Here is a 24,517-nt window from a genome sequence, read left to right as displayed (position 1 = left end):
TGGTGGAACAGCCTAAAATCACCATAATAAAGGTGGACACAGACATCTATGTTTGTGTGATCATTAAAATGCTAATTTTAATCATTTTATTTCAAGTTACAGATCCTGTCCTTTTTCACAGAAATGAAAAATCAAAACAACAACAGTGACTTTATCAAAGTTATAGGTCATAAATTGAACGCTATTAATGGAAAGTGTCTGCTGCAGTGTTTGTTGTGTTTGTGTGAATCCAGCTTTCTGACTGATTGCTATTGTTTTATAGCAGACGTGTTGGAGTAAATATGGTGATGATTGCACTGCTGTTAGGATAGCCTGATATAATGACATTGGCCTGCTTTTTGTGTGTGTTTGGGTGGGTATAGAGTTTGTGGTGGGCTGGTGTGAATCATGCAACACAACCAAGTCCCACGCTGGGCCTGGGCGTATCTGTGAATTCAGAACTTGAACTAAGTGAAATATTGAGAAAGAGTGAATAGAAAGCAGAAATTGTCGGTTTAGTGGTCAGTTTCATGCTGCTAGTTCTTGCTCTTTCGCTTCACTTCACTTGATGTGTGTGCTCTGTGGTGACAGCTTGTGAAACTTTTGCCTCCAGAGACTCTGAATGAAACTTGAAAACACCTCGGTAAGTGATATTTCATTAACTTTTACTAACGTATAGTTCTGTGCAAAAGTCTTTTAAAATGTATCTGCTTTATTTTATAATTATCTCAGCAGTGCACTCAGCAAGTAACAACTCTGCACAACATTTCAATAAATACAAATAGACATAATTGCAGTTAAAAAATAACAAGAATTTCTTGTTTGCAAAAAAAAGTCATTGTGAGCTTGTTAGAAGGACAAAGATACGGTTCTGCCCCAACCATCATATGGATTTGTCCAAATCCATCACCAGCAAATCTCCTAAATTAACTGATTGAAGTGTTCGCCAAACACTTTGCCAAGCAATGGATGATAACTAGAATTAATGCTGGGCTGCCACAGGGAGAGGTTTGAAAGTAGTTGACACACACGGTGAACACACTGACACAGCCTATATAAAATCAACATTTAGTATTATATCAGTGTTATTTGTATTTATTCCTTCCTGAAAAATCATAGAAACAATTAAAAGTGTCTGTTAGTTCCTGGTGGTGTTCAGTAGTCCTTAATGGTACTGTACGTTTTTAATGGATTGGTATCAAAGTGTAAAGGACTCTAATGGTTTAACAGGTGCTCTGAAACTGATTCTAGATAGTTTTCTAATGGGAAATGTCCTACAGGAAACTAGAGGTCACTGATGGTAACCATGAGGTCAATTCCCATTAGAAAGCAAAACCATCAGGTTTTATTTCTAATGGCTCGTAATGGTCTGTTTTTTGCAGGGTTCTAATGTTAGTAATTCTCAGAGGAAATAAATAAAGAGTTCACTTGCAAAAAATGATTTCGCTTTGTCACAAAAGCCATTATTGTCCATTGTCAAGGTGTTGCAAGTTCACATTTTACAGCAGAAACAGTTAAATGCCGGCGCTGTTCTCCAGCAGAACACGGTGAATCTGTTCAGCCAATCAGCGCGCAGTATTAGGCGGAATCTCAAATCGCTCCCTTCCCCCCCTATAAAGTGCAGTAGGTAGGTCTTAAAATAATGGCTACTGCATCTACACAGAACGTCAGAATTCACCCATCTGTGCACAATTCATACTGAACATAAAGAGCAATATTTGTATGTTAAGCTAAAATTTCATAACTCACATAGTGCACTATATAGGGAGCAGTGAGCCATTTGAGATTTAGCCAGAGGGTTTTTTGAGGTTTGATCTTATAGATGTTTAATATCGACCATTAATGGACTGTTTTGTTGCAATTTTCAGCACTTTGCCTGCTTGTTTTATGTTAAAGAATATTAAATATTGCAACTAAAAGAAACTTGTTTCCATTACACAGCTTTGTTTAAGTCTAAAACATCAAAAGACAATTCAAGTTATGTTCTTTTCCTGCTAAAAAGGACAATTAGAAAGCAAGATCTTTCTATTGAGAATTGGCTTAATGGTTACGAGTAGAGAACACTAGCTTCCTGTAGAACTCCTTCAGATCTCATTAGGAAACCATTAAAAGCATTTAGAATCAGCCATTGGTCACCTGTTAAAACATTAGCGATTTTCCATTGTGACATTGTCCCATTAAAAATGCCAAATACCTTACAAAACCACCAGGAACCAACAGAAACACAATGGTTTCTAGGTATTTTTTTCAGCAGAAAAAAGGAAAACGTAAATAAAAAAAAAAAAACACATTTATTTTCACTTAATCAAAACAACCCAACTGCAGTTTGATATTACCTGGAATACACAGTAAAAAAAACATGATTTATTAAAAATAATTAAAATATTACTTTAATTATTATAATTTAATTATTTTTAATAAGCGTCTTAAATAAATGCATTAAATAACCACTCAGACCAGCGCAACACACACTAACACACCACCACCACATCAGTGTTACTGCAGTGCTGAGAATGATCCACCACCCAAATAGTACCTGCTCTGTGAGGGTCCATGGGGGTCCTGACCACTGAAGAACAGGGTAAAAGGGGGCTAATAAGGTATGCAGAGAAACAGATGGACTACAGCCTGTAATTGTAGAACTACAAAGTGCACCTATATAGTAAGTGGAGCTAATAAAATGGACAATGAGCGTAGAAACAAGGAGGTGGTCATAATGTTATGCCTGATTATATATAATTAGGTGCCTTGAACCTTTATGCCTCATTTATTGTGAGGTAAGCACTGTGTAAATGTTTGTCTTTGAAAAGTTAACGCTAGCTAGCTAGTTAGCTGCCAACCTAGCTAACGTTAGTTAAATGGAAGCTAGTAGTAGTAGCTAGCCTACCCTATAACCAAATCTTTTAGCAGTATTCCTACAGTTCCATTCAGATTTTAGGTTTGGTTTAATAAGCAAGGTATTGAAAAAGTCAGATGACTCTGAGAAGCCTTATGAACCTTTTTTGAAAAGATGCTGTGAAGAACCATAAAAGAGTACTCTATGGCATTAATCAAAAGGGTTATTTAAAGGCCAATGCACTGAAGGGTTCTTTAGGGAACCGAAAGTGTCCAAAAATAGAACTCTAGTGTTGCACATTTTCAGTTCCACTGTTGTTTGTCTGGGTTTGATTTCTATTCACCACCCTAACAGCAAAGAGTGCAGGTTAGGTAGGTTTTGCATTCAGTTTCTGTTTTGGTTAATAAACCCTTTGGATTTGGCTTCAAATTGAGAGTTAAGTGTGAAGCTTCTCTTCAATAGAAAAGCATTAAAAATGAGTCACTGACGTGTGAGTTAATCTGACGTCTTTAATGACTGCATAAAAAAACAGACAAAACCATGCAAGTAATCAACTCAGGAATCTGTCTGAAGAATGAGGAAACACCAGTTCTTGGTGCCAGAAAGATGAAACATACGTTCCAGGATGTTGAAGTTACAGAAATGATCGAATGTTTTGACCTAAAAGAAACAGACTGGTTCCTCTACCACACACAGGCCACTCTGAGCTAATGTGATTACATTGTTAAAATGTTTTGCAGGAAGTCTCCTCCCATCCCATGACTAACCCACATAAAGATTGCTCTGCTCTGGCATGTTGCTAAGCTCTTCTCTGTTGCAAAGGAGTAAATACAGTGATGATATTTCCTTTAGGCTGCTATAAACACATCACACAATTTGTAAAAGCTCAGAAAGCTTTACAGCACAAATATCAAAAACACATAGATACATGATGGAAATAAACCCATAAAAAGCATAAAACAAACTAACAATCAAAATATATTTATTAAGAAAATTGATCCAAGAGGAAGAAAAACATGGCAACAATATAAAAAAGTTAAATTAGTGATGAAAATTACAGTAATGGTAGTTAGCTAGTACTTCCCAAATGATACATATAGACAAATATTTTTGCATGTTTGAAATACATTTCAAATACATAGCAGTCCATACCGAAATACATTCCAAACACTAAAATGTATTTCGGAATATGTTGATATATTAACCAAATGTATTTTAAAATGCATTTATTTTAAAACGTATTGGGTAAATGTACCCTAGCGAAATAAATGTATGTAAATATATTAATCAGAAACATTTAAAAGTAAATGAAAATAACCAAAATATGGTCTAATGCACTGTTGGAATACCTTTTGAAATGAATTTGTATTCCAGTATCTTAATTTTAAGTATTAGCAAATTAACCTTAACATGACAAAAGCAAGTGTTGTAGGTCTTGTTACACTGTAAAAAAAGAAATCAGTACCATTCATTCAGCTCATGAACATTTACAGATGAATATTTATGTATTTATATTTTGTTCCATATGGTTTCTTACAGGTTAAATTAGAGCCAATAATAAAATGTTCATTAATGCATGCCACATTAATAAAGTCCGAATTATTAATACAAATAATAAAGTCCAATTAAAGCCTTTTGTTTTATACTACTAATACAGTAAGTAACTTTCTCACGCTATAAACTATGATAAACTATGAATGAACTCATGAACTCATTTAAGTGTTCAGTCACGTCATACTTACACCTCTTTGAAGCATGACTAACCGTTTTTCTAAAAATATATATATGAAGTGGCGCAGAGGTCAAACTCCCTTCTTCAACATGGGGAAGACCAGAGATTACACAAATGAAATGAGACAAAAGTGTATTGCTCATCATAAATCAGGCAAAGGACAAGAAATATAACTACACATCTGAAAATGCCAATATAAACTATTAGGGCAATAATGAAGACATTTAAAACAACCAGAGCTGTAGTGAACCTGCTTGGAAGAGGATCTAAGTGTATTTTCCCCTTTGCACAGTATAGAGGAAACATCTTCTCCAAGGATCACATTTACAGATCTGCAGAACATGGTAGCATTATGGAGTGACTAAGTCTCCAAAAACCACATTTAGGTTCCCATAAAGAGCCTTTTTTAATTTAACCACAAGTGAAAGTCCCTGGATTTAGCTATACACTACCAAAACACAGACTGGAACCAGGTTCTATGGCCAGAGGAGACAAAAATAGAGCCTGATTTGCAGTTAAATAATTGAAATTATTGTCAATAATATGACTAATATCAATAATAACAGTACAATTAATACAAAAAAATTGCACACAGCTATCCTTGTACGAAAATGAATGTACTTTTTTATTATATGCACACTGATATAAACAAACACCACAGCAATAATTCCAATTAAAGTCTTTTGCTTTACACTACTGATATAGTAAATAACTTCCTCCCTAAAATACAAAACATAGCTTGTCTAGTACAGCAGAATAACATATGCTGCAATACTTTTGCTCAAGCAGGCTCAAAAGCCTTATGATTTTGTTTGCTTTATTGGCACACTATTGCAAAATGTACATGTGTACAGTGTGCATCATGTGGATTATTTAAAAAAATAAATAAATAAATAAAAACAAGCAGCATTACAGAAAGAAATCCGGGTCCAAGCCCCCATGAGCAAGCCAGTGGCGACAGTGGCAAGGAAAAACTCCCTAAGAAACAGGAAGAAACCTTGAGAGGAACCAAGACTCAGAAGGGGAACCCATTCTCCTCTGGTCGACACCAGATAGAAATTGTTAGTACAAAAACGGGGAAAACAGGTGGAGCAAATGATTAATTTGATTAGTTTAGTTCATGCAGCAGCAGCAGTAGCATCAGTGGGGTCAGGATGTGAGGGTGAGGTTTGCACGGCGTTGTACAGCAAGAAGCTCAATGGTGGTCAAGCCGGTCCAGAGGGCTGGCAGCAAGGCAGAAGAGGCAGCAGCATCAGACGCACAGGATAGGCAGCTGTTCAATTCGGCAAAGAAAAGAAAGAAAGGAAAAACACACAGAGAGTCAGTGCTGTAATGGGTGACTGATCACAGATTACAGTGTTAGCAGAGCAGCAGAGACTCTGGCAGGTATAGAACTGACAGGGAAAACTAATTACCAAAAGGTATGACTATACAAGTAAGTTTTTAGCCTAGACTTAAAGACTGAGGCTGTGTCTGAGTCCCTAACATTAACAGGAAGACTATTCCAAAGCTGGGGGGCTTTGTATGAAAAGGCTCTTCCCCCTGACGTAACTTTATTTATTCTGGGTACTAATAATGAGCCTGCACCTTGTGTTGATAATAGGAAATTCACTGGTCACTGAGGTACTGATGAGCAAGGCCATTCAAAGCTTTATACGTCAGTAGACGAATTTTGTACTCAATGCGGAATTTAACTGGCAACCAATGTAAGGTACACAAAATTGGGCTAATGTGGTCAAATTTCCTGGTTTTGGTGAGGACTCTGGCTGCAGCGTTCTGGACTAACTGAAGCTTGTTAAGGTTTTGGCTGGAACAACCAGAAAGCAGAGCGTTACAGTAAACTAACCTGGATGTGATGGGCGTGAACTAACGTTTCTGCATCCTGTAGCGACAGTGCATTTCTTAATTTAGTGATATTACGCAGGTGGAGGAAAGCTATTCTGGTAATATTGGTAATATGCTCATCGAAGGCCAGACTGGGATCGATCGTGACACCAAGGCTTTTTACAGATGTGCCTGGTGCAATTGAGAAACTATCGAGATTAAGAGTAAACATAGGCAGATTATCCCTAGCAGCTTTTGGACCAAGAAGAAGAACTTCTGTTTTGTCCAAATTTAGTAAGAGGAAGTTTCTTGACATCCATTCTTTAATGTCTTTTGCACAGTCCTCTATCTTATTAAGTTCAATTTTGTCCTCTGGTTTAGCTGAAATATACAATTGTATATCATCGGCATAGCAGTGGAAACTGATGCCATGTTTTCTAATGATACCTAGTGATAGCATATATAAGGTAAATAATATGGGTCCTAAGACAGAGCCCTGTGGAACACCATACTTTACTCCTGTGAAAGCTGATCGTTCACCATTTACATTAACAAACTCAAAGCAATCACTAAGATTTGAACCACGAAAGAGCTTTACCTGTCACTCCTACTAGTTTCTCAAGCCTGTCTAATAGAATGGAATGGTCTATTGTGTCAAAAGTTGCACTAAGATCAAGTAAAACCAGTAAGGATATGTTTCCTTTGTCAGCGGATAATAAAAGATCATTTACAATTTTCGCTAACGCTGTTTCGGTATTATGGTGAGGCCTGAAGCCAGACTGAAATTTTTCATGTATATTACTCCTATGGGAAGCAGATGGGAACATAATTGTTTTGCCATGGCTTTCTCTAAAATTTTTGATAAAAAGGGAAGATTTGAAATAGGTCTATAGTTTGATAACTCAGAGGGGTCAAGACTAGGTTTCTTTATTAGGGGTTTAATTACACCTAATTTAAGAGATTTTGGAACATAGCCGAGGCTGAGAGAAGAGTTTATTATAGGCAGAGATGACAGAACTCATCTGTGCAACATAGTGTTACACAGAGGAGGAGACAACCAGCCATACACTGGCTCATCAGTGTTGCTCCTATGTCCAGGTGTGCTTCCTCTCACCAAGCGTAGCACACCTGCCAACTGGGAAGCATTGACTGTCCAACTCAAGTCTGTCATCATTAGAGGGAAGAGGTAGGGGGAGTAGTTGGGGGCCGAGTGCATAAGTTTTGGCACATGAATGTACAGGATGCGTGCAAACTTGGTTTGGATTTCCTTTTGTCGACCTCAGGAAGGAAATTCAAGGCTAGTGGTGGAGCTGAGGCAAAGAGTCAGGTGTAGCCTTGTTCCACGTGGGGGCAGCTGCCATGAGCTGAACAGTGTCATGCAATGTCTGAGCTGGTGGATCTCTGGGGAGACAGGGTGTTCTGTTGGGTTGAAGGCACCATGGCTTTTCGTGGGTGAAGCCACCAATGCTGGAGCTGACCACAAAGCGCCAATACTTGTTGTGGAATTCCAAGGGGCGTCGGCTGTGCACACCAGCAGAACTCTCTGCAGCATTGACGATGCAGTGGACGAGGGAGAAAGCAGAAGGCAGCTGATTGGAGTGCCGTTTCTGCTGTTGTCGACCCCAGTAACACTGGGCTTGATGTTGTGAACTGTGAGGAATTCCTCCAAGCACAGAAGGAGTACATTGATCGGATAGGCTTGAAGTGATTATTCTATTTATGCTGTGCTTGGCTGTTGGGGATCTCCCAACTTGCTGCTTTGTTTCAATAAAGAGCATTTTTCTTGACTCTGGGTCTTTTTCTATGCCGATGCGACAGTACTTCTTCATAAAAAAAAACTTTGGTAACACTTTCTATGAATGTCACCTTTGTAAGCATCTACAAACACATTTATAACATGTTATAATTTATTCATAAGGCATTATAAACATGGTTATAAATATTTATAAAAAAAGAATTACACTGAATTGCACACTATAGCCATGTTTATTATACATTATGAATTGTTAATATAATGCATTATACATAGTGTTAATAACATGTTATAATGTCAGTGCCAAAGAAGTCAGTCCCAGCTTGGAGAGTGTAAAGTAAAGGCCAAGCTAACGCTGGTGTACATTACCTTTCCCACATTGTGTAAAACACTGATGGCAGCACTAGTTTAAAATCTGACATTTGAAGCCTGTAATGTGCTTTATTGTGAATGTTTTAGTGTTTCAGTAAATCCTTCAGTAAATACTTGAAGCCTCACTCTTAACACTGGAGGTGGCTTTAGTACAGTATGCTTCACTCTACTTAGAGCGGACAAATACAACTTATGAGCTCTTATAATTTGTTATGATCAGTACTTAAAATGCATTATGTTAACAATTCATAATGCATAATAAACATGGCTATAATGTATAATGCATTTTTATAAATATTTATAGCTATGTTTATAATGTCTTATGAATGCATTATAACATGTTATGAATGTGTTTATAGATGCTTACAAAGGTGACATTCATAGAAAGTGTCACCAAAACCTTTTTTGTTATCATATTCATTTTGTGATATAAATGATTAGCAACAGTATTTACACTAGAAAACTCAGCCTGAGGTACTGCATTCAATTATGATATTATTAAGCATATCAGAATTTGCTCTCATCTCATTTTCTGTGTTTAACAGCTCTTCTCTGCACATCCTTCCTGTGTTCATTTTGGCACAGCAAAGACGAGCGGGATAACTGCCAGAATGGAATGCTGGAGTGTGAATCCTTTTCTTCTGATACTCCTCACTGGGCTCATACACACTGTAAGCTCTTTATACTATTTCAAACATTTAAAGCTGCGTTCATAACACTACACGACTGTTTTAGTTAACTGAGGATACCAGTGGGGTTTTAATGTGATTGTGCCTATTAAACTCAATTTAAAAAACGAAATAGTAATTTTACTTTAAAATGTTACATCAAGTAGTTCCACAAAACTCTTAAATAGCTTCTAAGATAAGTGATATTCCAGGGACATAGCCATAGGCCTAATCAGATTGCTCACAGAACTACGCAATCAAATCGGGTTATCGAATATCTATTTAGCCAATACAATTGCTACACTCTCTGCCAAGCTCTAACTTCTTTTCTGAGCCATGCAATCAATGCTCAGCCAACACTGCTATCTGTTATTTCCTTAAACCTTCAGTTTGTTATCAGCATACCAGTGTTTAAATTTGAAGTTCCAGCTGTGGTTAAAAGATGTAACTAGAAAATCTTACAAAGTGCAGCTTTAAATAGAAAAATATAGTAAAAAACCTGAATATAACTGCGGTGGAACTTTACACTTCAGGTTCCCTAACTAAAGGTACTGAAGACGTACCCTTGAGAGGTTGTTTGAAGTGATTAACATTCATTTGTATGAATATAAATGATCTGATAAACATGATAACTTTAAAAGTTTGATCACATTAGATTAAGGTAGGCTTCAGCTATTCTTATCTGTTTATTGTAGTAAAGATTCTTGGTAACGACTGTACTGCAGTTCCAGTTTATATCTTTTCAGTTTTTTCTTCTTCATTGCTAAGCCTTTTGTCTGTTTCATAGGTCACTGCAGAGAAGAGAATGCTGGACATGGCTCCTGATGCTGTCGATGACACCTTCTCAGAGTGTCGTGACAAAATGATGCAGAAAGTTACAGCACAAGGCGGCCTGTTGCAGAAAGAGCTCAAGGCTAATAAGGATTTTGCAGACATGTGGAGGGGTCACGGTGGGACTTGTGAGAAGCAAATTTATAGAGGGCGAGCACATCACTTGGCTGCACTGCAGGCTTATGGGAATTCTGGAGTTCATTTCCGAAAAACGTTCAACAGACTGATTCAGACTAAAGGCAGCAACGCCACAACATACAATGACGAATTTCCCTTCAAGTCTCTTCACTTTCTGCTAACAGATGCTTTGCAACTTCTTAACTATAGCAAAACATGTTCCACCGTGTACTTTGGCACAAACAACCAATATACAGCAGAAATTGGGAAGGAGGTGCGTTTTGGGAGGTTCATCGGTGCCAGTATCCGTGAGAGCCTTGAAATTGAACAAATTATCACAGCAGATGAAGGCACGCTGTTCAACATCATGTCCTGTTCTGTGGTTAATGTTGAGAACTTCACGTGCACTTCTGAGGAAATTGAACGGCTTATTTCCCCAACTGAGGTCTTCAGAGTGCAGAGCATCGAGACTGCTTCAACTGATGATGTTGACTATAAAATAATCACTTTAACACATTCAGGCTTTCTGAGCAACCATGACTGCTACCTTTTTCAGAGGTAAGTCAAGGATATTAATTATATACTCAATTATATCTGATGAGTTAATTATAATGTGCCTGTTTCACCCCCTGCTTTTGTTTTGGTTTTTGTTCCTTTGCTCCGCCCTTTTCCTATTAGTGCTCCCACCTGTTCGTAGTTTCTGTCTCCTCCCTCTCCCAGGTGTTCCCTATTGTGTCTAGCTATATCTAGCCCTTTGTTTCAGTCCTTGGTGGTCTAGGCTACATTATGTTGTATGCAGTGGTTGCATGTCTGCCCTGTGTTTGGTTTGCTCTGCTCTAAGTGACTCTTAGTTAAAAGTCTTGTAGTTTGTTACTTAGTATTATTCTCAGTGTTTGTTCTAGCTTATTTTCATTTGTTAAATTTGCTCACAACTACGTCCAGCCTCGTCACTCTCCACACATGACATGTCTCTTTTGCATCCTCCCTCAAGCCCTTAAATTGTACTGTTTTTGCAATTCATTATTATGTATTTTATTTTATATTTTTAACTCCAGTTTAGAATGTGGAGATAAAAAAGTAGATTTTACAAGAGCTGATCCAATAGATTTTCCATTTTTTAACTAAAAACAGTGACATAACAATGCCAGTCTTTGGTATTTAACTATAAAAAACACTTTACTTGGATAACGCCAGCTTGTTTTTGTCTTGTTAGCAACTTGTGCTGTGTTCCAACTGTAAACGAAACACTAATTCTCCGAGCTATTTTTGTAGTACATAGTATCCAGTAAATTCACAAGTGCTAAAGTTGAGTAACCTCAAAAACAAACAACAAAAAACTCACATATCCACGCAATCCAAAATAAATAAATAAATAAATAAAAACCATATATTTTTCCAGTTTAGTTTTTCTACATCTTCTGAACACAGCAGCTGTCTTTTTCTTTTTCTGTAAAATTTTGATGATGAATGGACTAATAGAAATGGTCCAAATTAATTAACTAAATGGTCCAAATCAATTAACTAAAAAGATCAAGCTGGAAGTCAAACAGATCATAATCATATTATGAACAGTTTGACATATTATATGATACAATCATATTTTTTGCCTTGTTAGTTCATGTTCCTGGTCATGTTAACCATGATTCACCATACCATTTCAAAAACAGCATTCTTGTTTTTTTGTGTAATTTCTGATTGAAGTGTAGTGAATTTTGTCCTCGAAAATGTTTTCTGAGGTTTGATTATGTCACCAAGAACAAGCAGAAAAAGAAAAATAATGTTTCACCTCAATGGCCATCATCCATCGGAACACTCAGCTAGCTCAGAGCCTCTCCATGATGCCCAGAAACACGTCACTGTGAGGAAGAAAATTGAATTTAAATGAAGCGGCGTTTGATGTGAGAGTCATCTCTAATAAGTACAATTAAAAGAACAGTTCATGAAAAACAAAAGAAGCCTGTGACATTTTTTTCTGTTGCTTTTAAAATAGCAGTATTATGCTGACCCATAACTGCCTTGCCAGTACAAAACAGTGCTGTATATTAGTATTTTGCACACTAACCTGACAAAACCTAGACGATCAAGATTAATGCATGGGATACACCTTATAGTGTGTTTAATATACAACTGTGACACTGCAATAGACTTTTGGAGTGTGTGCACAGAAGCTGAGTATCAGCTCAAAACCTTCGAGGCCATACAAACTACATTTTTGGGCTATTCCTTATAGTTCATGTCTGTTTTGTTCTCTTTTTTATCTCTTTCAAGGCCTCCTCATGGATCCTCCAGTCCACTGCTGAGCTCTATGGTTCTGGCACTGATGGCGTCCTTTCTGAGTCTGTACTACCGCACTGTTACACAGTGACTCGCACATTCATAAACACAAGCAACAACGACACCTGCAGAATTGCTAAATTTGCTAATTATGTCATTGATTACATTATTATAGTCATCTTTAGTCTCACAGGGCCAGACATGTACTCTCATTATGACATCACAAGATCACAACTTGTTAAACTTTAAGTGCTGGACTGTGAATTCCACCAATAATAAGGGTATGCCCCCTCTGAAACCCACCCCCAAATTCCTCTAGTCTGTCTATTTTGGAAATACATGTTTTTCTTTGTACAGCAATGATATGTGTCTTGTGCCCTGTCAACGTATTATTTGAAGTTTCATTAACTCTTTTATTTTTAAGGCAGCCTGGTAACTAACTTTAAGTTACAACACCATTTTTACAGTGCTTTTGTGTGTATCACTGAAAGAGAGGAAACCCACACCAGCAGGATATCGCTGATCCATGCACGTGAATGTCAACGTATTAGTTCAATGAAATGTTTGCTGTTAAAAATTAAACTTTACTGCTGGTATCTTATATAAAAAGAAACAGAGTCTGATTGACACTTTTTTTTTTTGCCGCAGTGTTTTAAAATAAGTATTTTTTATTGGCTTCCTTTTTATGTTTTTCTGGAAAGGCTTTGCATAGTATGTTACTGTTCACTGAATCAATTTTAGTTGTTTGGCCACACTAATTACCTGAATGATCAATGAAACGATCAGTAGACTACTTAACTACTGATAAAATCAATAAATTGATAGTGAGCACTTTCAATGAACAGAATTTTTTTGCCTTAAAACCCTTTAAAAGTTTAACTTTATTCTTTGGTGTATTAATCAAAAGAAGTGCTAAGCCTTCAGAAAATGTTGTTTTCCCATCTCAGGTTGTCAAAACAGGTACTATATCAGCTGTTTTTGTCTGAAATATTAAACATTTTTTGCAACCCTGCAACACAATTTTTAGCGAGATGTGTAAATGTCATTTAATAGGCTGTGTCTACTGAACTCATTCCTTTTTGGCAAGAAGTTTTCATGTTGTCTAACTTTGTTGTATACATTGCTCCAAAGCCTGCAGAAAAAAGTACATTTTTTTGTATTAGGAATTTGAGCTGATAACTCTCATTGCCAAACTGACACTTCTTGTAACAAAACCTACAAAACTGTTTTAAGACTTTTTTCACCCGAAATGACTGAATAACAGGGTTGAATCCTGGGAAACAGATTGAACACAGGGATCATATTCCACATTAACTTGATATTAAAGCAATAAAAGAATTATATTAAAAATTATACAACAGATCAGAAAGGAAACTTGTTTTTAATAAAAAAAATGATCTAAATGTTTTCCTTATAATCTTAGAATCAATCTATTCTCATTTCATTTTCATTAAAAAATAATTGAAGGTTGAAAATGGGTAACAGTGATGGAAATTTGGCCTAAAATAAGCACCATTGAGGAGTGGTTAGCTTGACAGGGTGTACATGTTGCAGCAAACTACTAATAACCATATAGTTTTCTACTTTTTTTCACAGTAATTCTGGTAACAGGGTTGAATGGTCAAGTTTGACTCATGCAGCTAAATCAACTTTTTTGCGTGTTCATTGTGTTACATGTAAGCATGTATTTTGGGTTTTTTGTGTGTCTCTCTCTACTGGTCTCTCCCTTCACAGGTGCACCTGCTTTGCCATCAGTCATGTGAGGAGGACCAATCAGAGGCCTGGCTGGTGTAGTTGGGGGGGAGGAGCCTAAGCCTCAAAAGGAGGCCTTTAAGATGGCTAAAGAAAGAGGGGCCTGATCACATGTGTGATGTGTTTTAGCTTGTTTCTGGTGTGAAATCTCTTGTGTTAGGAGTGAGCTTTTGTTTTAGGTATTTCACCAGTACTTCCTTTAACTTAATTTACAAGAGCTTGTCTTTTGTGCTGAGGGAAGTTCTTTAGTTTTGGCATTTTACCTGCACACTTTTGTTTTACAAGAGGTTGCTTGATTATTTATACCCCCTGGGGTTTCATGTAAGAGGGGCGCACCTATACATTTTAACCACGTAGAAGTGCACTCTGTCTAGTTCCCTAGGTCAGAGGGCAGGCACCGCCACATGTACTTTTGGTTACTGACCAGGGAAATGTTGAGTAGTTAGCTTTTGTTTCCCTTTGTAGGTGACCTAAGTACTTTTGTTTCAGGGTAGGTAAGTGTGGTTAGGTTTTGTTTTGTTCTTTTCTTTAGTTCCGTGTACAGTTTGATTCTTCCAGTGTGGTACTAGATATCATACCACAGCATTTTCACTGTTTTTTTTTTCAACAAAATGTTGGTTCCTCAAGCTTTTAACCCATGGTTCAGTGTTTTAAGGCCACATGTTACTGATCCCACAGTGCCCTTGACGAAACGTGAGTCAGAACAATTGAGAAAATAGAATGAGAATATTTACTTGTCTGATGATCATTTTGCAGAAGATGATGCAAATTCTTGTTTGTCATGAAAAATAGAATTTTCCATTTTTTTACGAGGGGGGTCAGGGTTGAGGGACACATGCAAAAATTATATTTATCATTAGGTTAAAATAAATGAATAGGGAAAAGTCTTTCTTTTAACATTAAATTGTTTGGAACTAAGCCAAATAAAATTGTATTTATGATGCTTCTGAAAGATTTTAATTAAAATTTTCAAGGTCAGTCAGATTGGATCGCCCAAAATCACCACAAAAAAAGCTGGATACAGACATTTTCTCTGTTTTTGTGATACGTTAAATACTAATTTTAATAATCTTAATTTAAGGTAAGGTAAGAATAGCCTATAGCCTGATGGGCATAGCACAGTTGACCCCACAGAATGACAGGATGTCTCCTCCCATCCCATGACTAACCCTAATACACAAAGATTCTTCTGCTCTACATCAAGCCTTGGCATGTTGCTAGGCTCTTTTCAATGACAAAAGAGAACAACACAATGAAGATAACTCCTTTAAGTTCCTATAAACACATCACACAATTAATTCCTGTAAACACAATAAAATTTTGTTTTTTTTCTCAGTAACACTGAGATTAATAACTGATCATCACATTAATTTATCAGTCCACTCACTGACCTCATACCTGTTTGAAGCATGGCTTCTTGTTTCTCTGAGGTATAAATATAAGGTGATGCAGAGTTCAAATTTCCTTCATCAGCATGGGAAAGATTAGAGATTACACAAATAAAATGAGTCAAAAACTTGTTGAAACTTTTATCACACAAACGTCTAATATGTATGTTCATAGGCAAAGCACATGACTCATTTTTACTGTATTGTTACTCTTAGGCATAAGAGATAAAATCTTACTGATTGTCATATAGGTTGGTTCATTAGAATCTATACATAACTGCGTCAAGTGGCACCATTCATCTGACACTGATTTAACATCCCATTATCCATTTGATTCTTGAAATTTTGTAAACGTTTAGCATCAACATCATGCACACTGTAAAAGAGTCTAAAATCATCCACACAATCGTCAATACATTTATACAACAAATTTGTCAATTCATAGTTCACACGGTGTTTCAACACATGGTCTGACAGACCCTGGAATCCACAAACATTCCCCATTTGCCTTAAACAGTACTGCAAGTCTTTGCACCTGTTTTCCAACAGTCAACAGCGTCAGCGACAAACTGTTCGGATGTTTGACCAACTAGGTTTTCTCTTATTTCCTGAAGCTTTTCCACAATGTATGGCTCACACTGTAATTCACAGACAACTGTTTTGGCACATCCTTGAATTTTTTGAAGAGACAGATGTATTCCAAAACACTTCAGAAGCCCCACTATGGTATGTTTTAACTCGGGTGTGAACAATGTCTGTGTTATATCTTTATAGTATTCTTCAAAAAACAAGATATCCAGCTCAAACAGACACGAATGTTGAAGTTGACCGGGGTGGTCCACTTCACAACTGAGACACGTTTCCTTCAGTTTGTTGTTTATGATGTGTTGTAGAATTACAACGACAGCAGACTTTATCAGTTTTAACACTGTAGTGCATACTTGACTATCCACAACATTGGTTGGATTGATGTAGTTTTGCATTCAGGAGCTTCGACGAATCTTCATTACCTGCAGGCAACGTCTGATGTCTAGACACCAACCCTCCCAATGGCTCCAAAAGGTATGTCATGTTCATACTTCCGAGATCGTCACAGTATTGATTCAGCCAACTGTTGTCTGACACTGTGTTGATCGCGGCCGATTCATCTTAGCTGTAGTTCACAACGCCACAACCCGTGTCGGGTGGTGCATAATTGAAGTCCAGCACTTGATAATTTCGTAATAATGGGTGTCGTAAAAAACCTGCTGGCTTTTCAGTCAAAACTGACCTGTCAATCACAGGGGGTCATAAATCAAGGGTCATAAATCACTCAGGGTGGGGGGTCATAAATCACTTGTTTGACAGAACGTGTATGATTCATACTACTCTGGTGTATCTCCAATGCCATATGCCTCTGAATCCTTTTATATTAACTGCAGTAATACATGGAGGTGAAGCAAGATAGTACCTAAGTACTGTTTGGATACATAAAATGGATATGTTTGCATTGTAGACATGACAACCCCAAAGAAGTGTGAGTTAGTAAGTTTCTCTACAATTAACCATTTACATCAAACCACTATATATATCCCAAGAATTGAATTATGCAGAAAAAAGTTGGAATTTTCCTTCAACATAAGTCATTTTGGTCCAAAATCATGCTTGTCTTAAATGTGTATTTTTTCTGATTTCAAGCACAAAGTCCTTACATTTTTGTGGAAATCCACTATTTATGAATACATGAACTCGCATGACTCCACACATAAACAAAAAGTAAAGACAGATAAGAAAAAATAAATACAGTTTACAGCCAAGCACTGTAGTTCATTAAGTATTTTTGAACGTTGCCTTGTGTTGCACCACTCCAGCCACACCAGCATAAATTCTAGCATTTCTAAACACCAAAAGCACAACTGGACACAAACAGGAAAACATTTGCTTGCTCCTAACCAAATTATGCACCCGCAATTATACCACTAGACTGCGTTTGCTCCTCCGCTAAAATAAGGCCTTAGGCCATTTATCTTTAACTCTATCAGTCTATTTGATCAAGCCTTCAAGAGGAGGGACAACAGCTCTGGACTCAGAGGAGCCCACTTTGACACATCTGCTCTAGAGCAAGCTGTGTTTAATGTTAAAGGTTAAAACTAAATTGTAGTGGTACCTGCATTTTCAGAGCTATAGATGTGTTATATAGGTCCAAGAACTGAGGGACAGATTCAGAGAAGCAAACACATTTACATGTGAGTCCAAACTACCCTTGAGCTCAGACGCTGCAAGGAAAAAAAGCCAGTGCTGATGTCTAGAAAGAAATATACAGAACTAAACGTAGCATAAGTGCAATACTTATACAAAAGAAGAGTCTTGTCTTTAATGCGTCTTGAGGGATGGAGGATCAAGCTGAGCTGTACTTGAATTTCAAAGGGTTTGAGGTACGGGTCAACTTTTAACCTTTGCCATTAGGTACACTCCCACTACAGGAAATTAAATTAAAACCTTTTTCGATTAGTACTTTATTGTCCTGCATTTCTTTCTGTCTGGCAGAAAGAAGGATTAGCTGAGAACACTGCTAAATCAAATGACCTGACCCTTAAAAAAGCACTATTTTACACATTATTGCAAAGTAGCCCAGCCCTATTACATGAACGTTCAAGTAACTGCAGCTGGCTTGGAGGATGGGACAAAAATGCAGGATCTCACAGATGCACACATATTTGCAGTCACAAATGTCATTTACATGAAGTAAATAGCCTGAAAACATAGTAAACATGCTTTACATAAGAGTGCAGCTTTGTTTAATAACCAGCTTGGCAAATTGCTAACGACAACGTAATTAATTTTTACATGGACATTTTCCAAACGTTCTCCCTTAGAATTAAACAGGCTGTTTTTGTTATTGTGTCTTTAAAACTGATATATGTAAATGAGCTGTTTTGACTGGCAGCTTTGAATTGTTCCTGATTCCAAAGGCTAAAACACTCATAAATATAACACATGTAAAGGCACTGGTTTTCCTGACATCAAAAAAACCATAAATTCAAAATGAGCTGTTTTTGCAGCTTAGTTTCCTTATATGGACTGGGAAGAGAACTGTGTGTTTTTAAGCATTATTGACATTTACATACTACTTAAAACTTACATACATAAAAATGTGGCAAAAATTTGGTTTTCTATGTAGTAGGCCCTTTGAAAGAAAAATGACTAGTGAACCCATTTATCAGCACTGAGATTTCAGAAAAAGGGAGATTTTTCAAACTCTGCTCCATATCATCTCTGTTAAAATGATTACATTTTCAAAGACTGCATACTGAGTTGCATACTGGTGGCTTTAATACATTAAAGTCAAATAATAATGAGGCAGCATCAAATACAATTTTTCTACTGAAATTGTTCCTAAAACAGGAGAAATGCAGGCAGATTTTGTGACTGCCCCAAGGAAATCATTAAATGTGCTGTTTTTCTGTAAACAGCTTAATAACAATTGTGAGTGGCAACACAGATTATTTGAAGTTTTTGGGCGAAAACTTGAGCAACACCAAAATAATTTCATACGATCACTCTTGGACCCTCATTTATACTATGTTATTAAACTACAGACAGATTATTTGTGGGGAAACAATTCCTATAAAACAACTTCTTTAAGTGCTCATACTATAACACTGTGTAATGTCATTTACTGTTTAAAGGTTGGTAGCTAAACAAAGGCTTATTTTTAAAAAACGTTTTTTTTAACAGCTTGTTTAGCACGTACTATACCAAATGCCGCAGGCACTTTCCTGATGTGCTCACATATCTTCACGTTTGAGCCATCAAAAACCCAAAATCCAGGGTAGACAGGCTCAGTGAATGTGGTCTGCACTCTGTAGAGCAGAGTCATCTCATCAGTAACATTATAAAAGGCCAGAATTCCTGCTTCTTTATCCAGATACACACCTACTCTGGAAGGGACTGGTTGTGGAATAACTGTCTCCTTATTGTCATGCCAGTAGGAACACTGAGAGGGCATACAACACAGACTCCATGAGTAATCATTGTGTCCAAAACCACTTTCAGGATTACATAGTTCAAATGTCCATTCGTTAACGTATGTGACTGCTATATACACCGTTTGGCCACCCCACTCAGCTTCCCAGTAGCATCTTCCAGTAACTTGTCCACAGTGAGCCTGCGAATGGTTTCGAAATCTGACATAACCTGGGTATTCTTGTTCTGTTTCACAGTATGTTATCCTGCTCTTGCCCTCTGAGAGCTGGAGATTGTTATGTATTGTTGAGTCATCCACAGTTAGCTGATATGAATCTGATGGGATTATAAACACAATAAGTGAGTGTTTTTAACGCTGCGCACACATATCAGTGTATGTCACTGAATATAGTGAATGCAGGTTCACATGAACCTGAACATGAAAATTATGTGAATCATCAACATCCAGTAAGAGCTAGAGAAGCTTTTTCAAATACTACATGACAGTAACTTCGCAACTGCTGTTGCTTTTGTTAATTTTCTGTCTGTTGATTTTTCAATAGCACTGACCCACAAGCACTGACCAGTCTAGTCTGCCAAAGCCGAAGGCTTACTTAAGACTTAAGTACTTTAGTGATAAAGATTGCATTACAAGATCTGGAAAAAAAAAAAACTTTTGGTTTTATTAAGAGAGCTATCATTGTAACCTCTTGCCATTTAAAAGCTGAGTTTGAGCAAGTGGGCTACAGTCATAGCAATCCTAACTCCAAGATAAACAAATGCTCTGTTCAATGACTATGCAATTTGCATCATTTCTAAAACCATGCAAGTCAAATCAAGTTACTCACATTGAAGAAAATCCTCTCTGATCATTGGAAAAGAAGTCTGAACAACAGGACCTGTTTTCACTATGTAGAGATAAAAGGGCACTCTATGAGAGTGTTTTACTTGACAACAAGAGCAGTAATGAATAATAAATAATAGTAAAATAATCCCAGTAAAGGACATTTTCTGTTCTAAACTCACCTGATCTGGATATTTTGCCTGATGTTGTCATGCAGAATGCTTCCACTTTTTTTGTAATGTCAGACACAGTGTATTGTATGTCTCTGAATGTGGACAGACTGGTATTGATGTCTGGTATAGGTTCTAATGTTGAAAGGTCAAGGAGGCGCTTGGAGGCCTGTGACATTTGTATAATAAAGGAAAAAGCCCAGTTAGGAATATGTTCATATGGAATTACTGAAAGAAAATCTATTCAAAATGAACGAGCATAATTACAGGGTGAGCAGTGTTACCTCAAGAAATAGAAAGTCATCCTCTAAGTGAGGAAGCTGAGGCAGTTCAGTCTCTCTCTTCTTTAGTTTTGCCATCTCCTTCTCCAGACGCTTCAGAATTTCTTCTGCCCGACGTACTTCTGCTTTCTCCGTAGTTCTGATCACTTCTGCAATCTCTGAGCGTTTGCTTTCAGCAGAACGTATCAGCCTTGCAAAGGTTTTCTCACTTTGATCCAATAATGTCTTTGCCGAAGACTATTAAGAAACAAAGATTTGATGTAAACATCTAAAATTAATGTCATTACATGGTGTAGAGCAGCATAGCATGGCAGCAATAGATTCTACCTTACACCTCAAAATGTTAACCTTAAAGGAATGCTTCAGCAAAAAAATCAAATATACTTAATTCTCCACTTACCCCTGACATGTTTGATGTCTGAAGGTTTTCTTATTTAGTTTTGCAGTGGAGCATATATAGAATAATACAACAATAAAATCCATCCAAATAGATATCATCCAAAAAGTTTGGGTCGGCTACATTCTCCTTGTAGCTCCAGTGCAAAACTAAAAAAAAGTAAATATCTGACATCAGTTATGTGTTTGAAATGACTATGTTCGGGGTGAGTGAAAAATTGGGCAAATTATTTTATTTTTTATTTTTTTGATGAAACACACTTTAAGCCAGGGGGATTCAATCCTGGTCCTGGAGATCTACCATCCTGCAGAGTTTAGCCCAAACCATAATCTAAAACATATGGTTCAGATAAGGCCCAAATATTAGGGCTACATGTGTTAGAACTTTCCATCATGGTAGATCTTTAGGGCCAGGATTGAGCATCCCTGCTTTATAGAAATGGTAATATGGTAAAATGAAAATGACACCAATTTCTGAAGTTCTGTGTTGTATTATTTTCGGAATTGTGCCTTTCAACTTTTATGTGTGCTCACCTTGATTGACTGTATTGCTTTCCTTAGGTCATTCTTTCTAGTCTCCATTTCTTGAGCTCTTTGGTGAAGCTGTGCCTGCATGGTTCCAAGCTTTGACTATGAATAACACATAGAAATATTTTAGCAAATTGCAGGTAAAGTTAAGTGATTGCATTCAAATTCAAAGGGTTCCACAATCATCCCATAATATCTCTTAATACATTTATATAGTTTATTCACATTATACACCTATTTTATTCAGTGTCTCTTACGTGCACTAGCAGACATGGTAAATTATCTAATCACGAGGCTAATCATTTTACAACTACCAAATACAGACATGCAAACTCATAAGCAGTTAAAAATGGGAAAAGTTCAGAAACCAACCCTTTGTACAGTGTTCAAAGGATTTGTCCCCAACAGAAAAATTTACTGATTTTAAATGATGATTAAGCATTATAGCATACTCTGAGAATGAAACACAAGGAAGCAAGTAATTGCTGAAAAACAGGGTTGCCCAATCCTGGTGATGGAGGTCTACCACCCTGGAGAATTCAGATCCAACACACGTGCCTCTAATATTCCTGTGCCTCTGAAGGCCTTAATTAACTGTTTCATGGGGGGTTAGATAGGGATGGAGCTAAACTATGCAGGGTGGTTGATCTAATCGATAAGGATTGGGTACCCCTATTGAAATGATCCAGTTTATTGAGTTCAACATCTATGCCAATACAAATCATGTCAAATACAATTTCCAGGTTTTTAAGATTAAGAGACCCTTATTGGTCCCACAATGGAGAACTTTCACCTCTGCGTTTAACCCATCTGTGTAGTGAAACACCACATACACACTAGTGAATGCACACACACTAGGGGGCAGTGAGTACACTTGCCCAGAGCGGTGGGCAGCCCTATCTGCAGTATCTGCAGCCCTAACTGAGGGTTAGGTGCCTTGCTCCAGGGCACTTCAGTCATGTACTGTTGGCTCAGGGGATCGAACCAGCGACCTTCCGGTCACAGGGCTGGTTCCCTAACCTCCAGCCCACGACTGCCCCAAAAATTTTAAATGGTTTGTTTAAAATATGCTATTGCTTACTATACCAAGGCCAAAAGGTCAGTGTGTGTACAATTCATAACATTCGAGACAACTTTAAACTGTTTATTATTTGCAGATAATCACATGGCTCTCATAGCAGTTTCAACAGCCTACAGAAATCACTGTGGTCTACATCAGTTTCAGACAAATTGGCAGCTGATTGTCTTGGTTGCAAACCATGACAATGTACACATACACTAGTAACCTTTATGTACTTACTGTAATAAAGCTACTGAAGAAAGATATCATATGTGTGAAAATGAAACCAGCTGCTCAAGAAACTTCAGTTCCGTTTAGGTTCCATTAACCAGTATCTTTAAGGCACTGAGTGCCAATAACTTTAGCTAAGTTAATATTGTCCAGTAGCACTACAGAAACTTTTTCAATCTACATGACGCATGTGAGTGACATATTCATCACTCAAAATTTTCAATGAAATTTCACTGAAAGGCCACAATTTTGCTTATGAATCAATGACAAGCTTGGATGTGGCGAGTGAGGGGGACACTTAAGGGGCCAAGATTTCTTCTGGGGGTCTGTGCCTCTGTGGCCCCACCCCTGATCCGCTCCTGCTACTTGAACTCAAGTAAACTGTCACAGTAAACTTTAATTCTGCCACGTAGAAGCAGTGCCGTATCTGGTTGTATCTATGTGAAATTCTATGCTCCCTAAAAAGCTGTCGCAGAGAAAGTTCATTTGCCAGAAATATTTGGACATATTATTTTTTCTGCATTTAGTTCATTTCTTTTTATATAATCTGTCATCAAGTATTAACAAAAGTATAGCAATAATAGCTTATAAAGCATGTTTTTTCCATTTTTCTAGGTAACATACATTAACATAAACATAATCAATGGAGGTTTCATATTAATATTAAATGTTTTAGGAATGTAGATTCATTAAATTGACACTGGCAACAAAGGACATTCATGTGTTAAAATTTTGTCTGACATTTGAAAGTGAAAGTAAATTGGTGCTTTCCTTTGTACATTTACACATCATATATGGTAGCGTTAGGACTCTTACCTGTCTTCGTAATCTTTCGATTTTAACTGTGCTGGTCTCATGGTGCTGGCAATGAAACATTGCACACTCATGGCACACAGAACACTGCTCTCTGTAACAAAAAACCTCCTTGAGTTTGTTATGATCATGGCAGATCCTGTCTGTAAGTTTTCCTGCAGCATCGATCACTTTGTGTTTATTTCCTGGGTTCAGCTCGTTGTGGAGTCCACTCCACATCTCCAGGTCCAGCGAGGCTTCCCTCAGCAACATGCGCCTTCTTCAGTTTCTCCACCATTGCAGCCAACATGGTGTTTCGGCCCAAAACTGGCCTTGGGGTGAAGCTTTGTCTGCACAAAGGACAGCTGTAGACTCCTCTCTCATCATCCTGATTCCACTTTGTCTTGATGCAGGTCATGCAGAAACTGTGTCCACAGTTAACAGAGACCGGATCCTTCAGCAGATCCAGGCAGATAGGACAGTTAAACTGATCCAGATCTACAGATACTCTAGCCTCCGCCATTTCACTCCACTCTCTAACGGTAACTGTGCAGTACTGAGATTTTACTTTCATTTCTTCACCAGGAAGTGTTTGTTGAAGAGAGGTGTGGTTGAGGTGGAGAACTTTGACAGTGTTATCAGTTCAGCCTTTGAATCACTGATTGAAATGTTTAAAATATTTTACCAAGTCAGGATTTGACAAGTGTAGGTAGCAATATCACCTAGTGTTGTAGTCAAATCCAC

General features: G+C 37.4%; 1 protein-coding gene and 1 pseudogene across 1 annotated transcript; one reads left to right on the top strand and one right to left on the bottom strand.

Annotated features, from left to right (window-relative positions):
* Nucleotides 1–256: 256 nt before the first annotated feature.
* On the top strand, nt 257–12,881 carry LOC118816568 (erythroblast NAD(P)(+)--arginine ADP-ribosyltransferase-like). The gene is made up of 4 exons (XM_036583008.1): nt 257–622; nt 9,042–9,167; nt 9,952–10,670; nt 12,381–12,881. Exons 1-4 carry the CDS (start codon nt 602–604, stop codon nt 12,475–12,477), a joined length of 963 nt encoding a protein of 320 aa, XP_036438901.1. The 5' UTR covers nt 257–601; the 3' UTR covers nt 12,478–12,881.
* LOC118816567 lies at nt 11,435–24,314 on the bottom strand (annotated as a pseudogene).
* Between the last annotated feature and the right edge of the window lie 203 nt (nt 24,315–24,517).

This window comes from Colossoma macropomum, unplaced genomic scaffold, assembly GCF_904425465.1.
Source record: "Colossoma macropomum unplaced genomic scaffold, Colossoma_macropomum, whole genome shotgun sequence".
NCBI lineage: Eukaryota > Metazoa > Chordata > Actinopteri > Characiformes > Serrasalmidae > Colossoma > Colossoma macropomum.
Note: the sequence above shows the minus strand (reverse complement) of the source record. Positions and strands in the feature narration are given on the sequence as shown.

What these genes read in the sequence shown, in the direction of transcription:
- LOC118816568 (XM_036583008.1), top strand. Translation starts at nt 602, where the DNA reads ATGAAACTTGAAAACACCTCG. An exon ending in TCACTGGGCTCATACACACT is followed by an intron (nt 9,168 to 9,951) that starts GTAAGCTCTTTA and finishes TCTGTTTCATAG; the next exon opens with GTCACTGCAGAGAAGAGAAT. An exon ending in GACTGCTACCTTTTTCAGAG is followed by an intron (nt 10,671 to 12,380) that starts GTAAGTCAAGGA and finishes ATCTCTTTCAAG; the next exon opens with GCCTCCTCATGGATCCTCCA.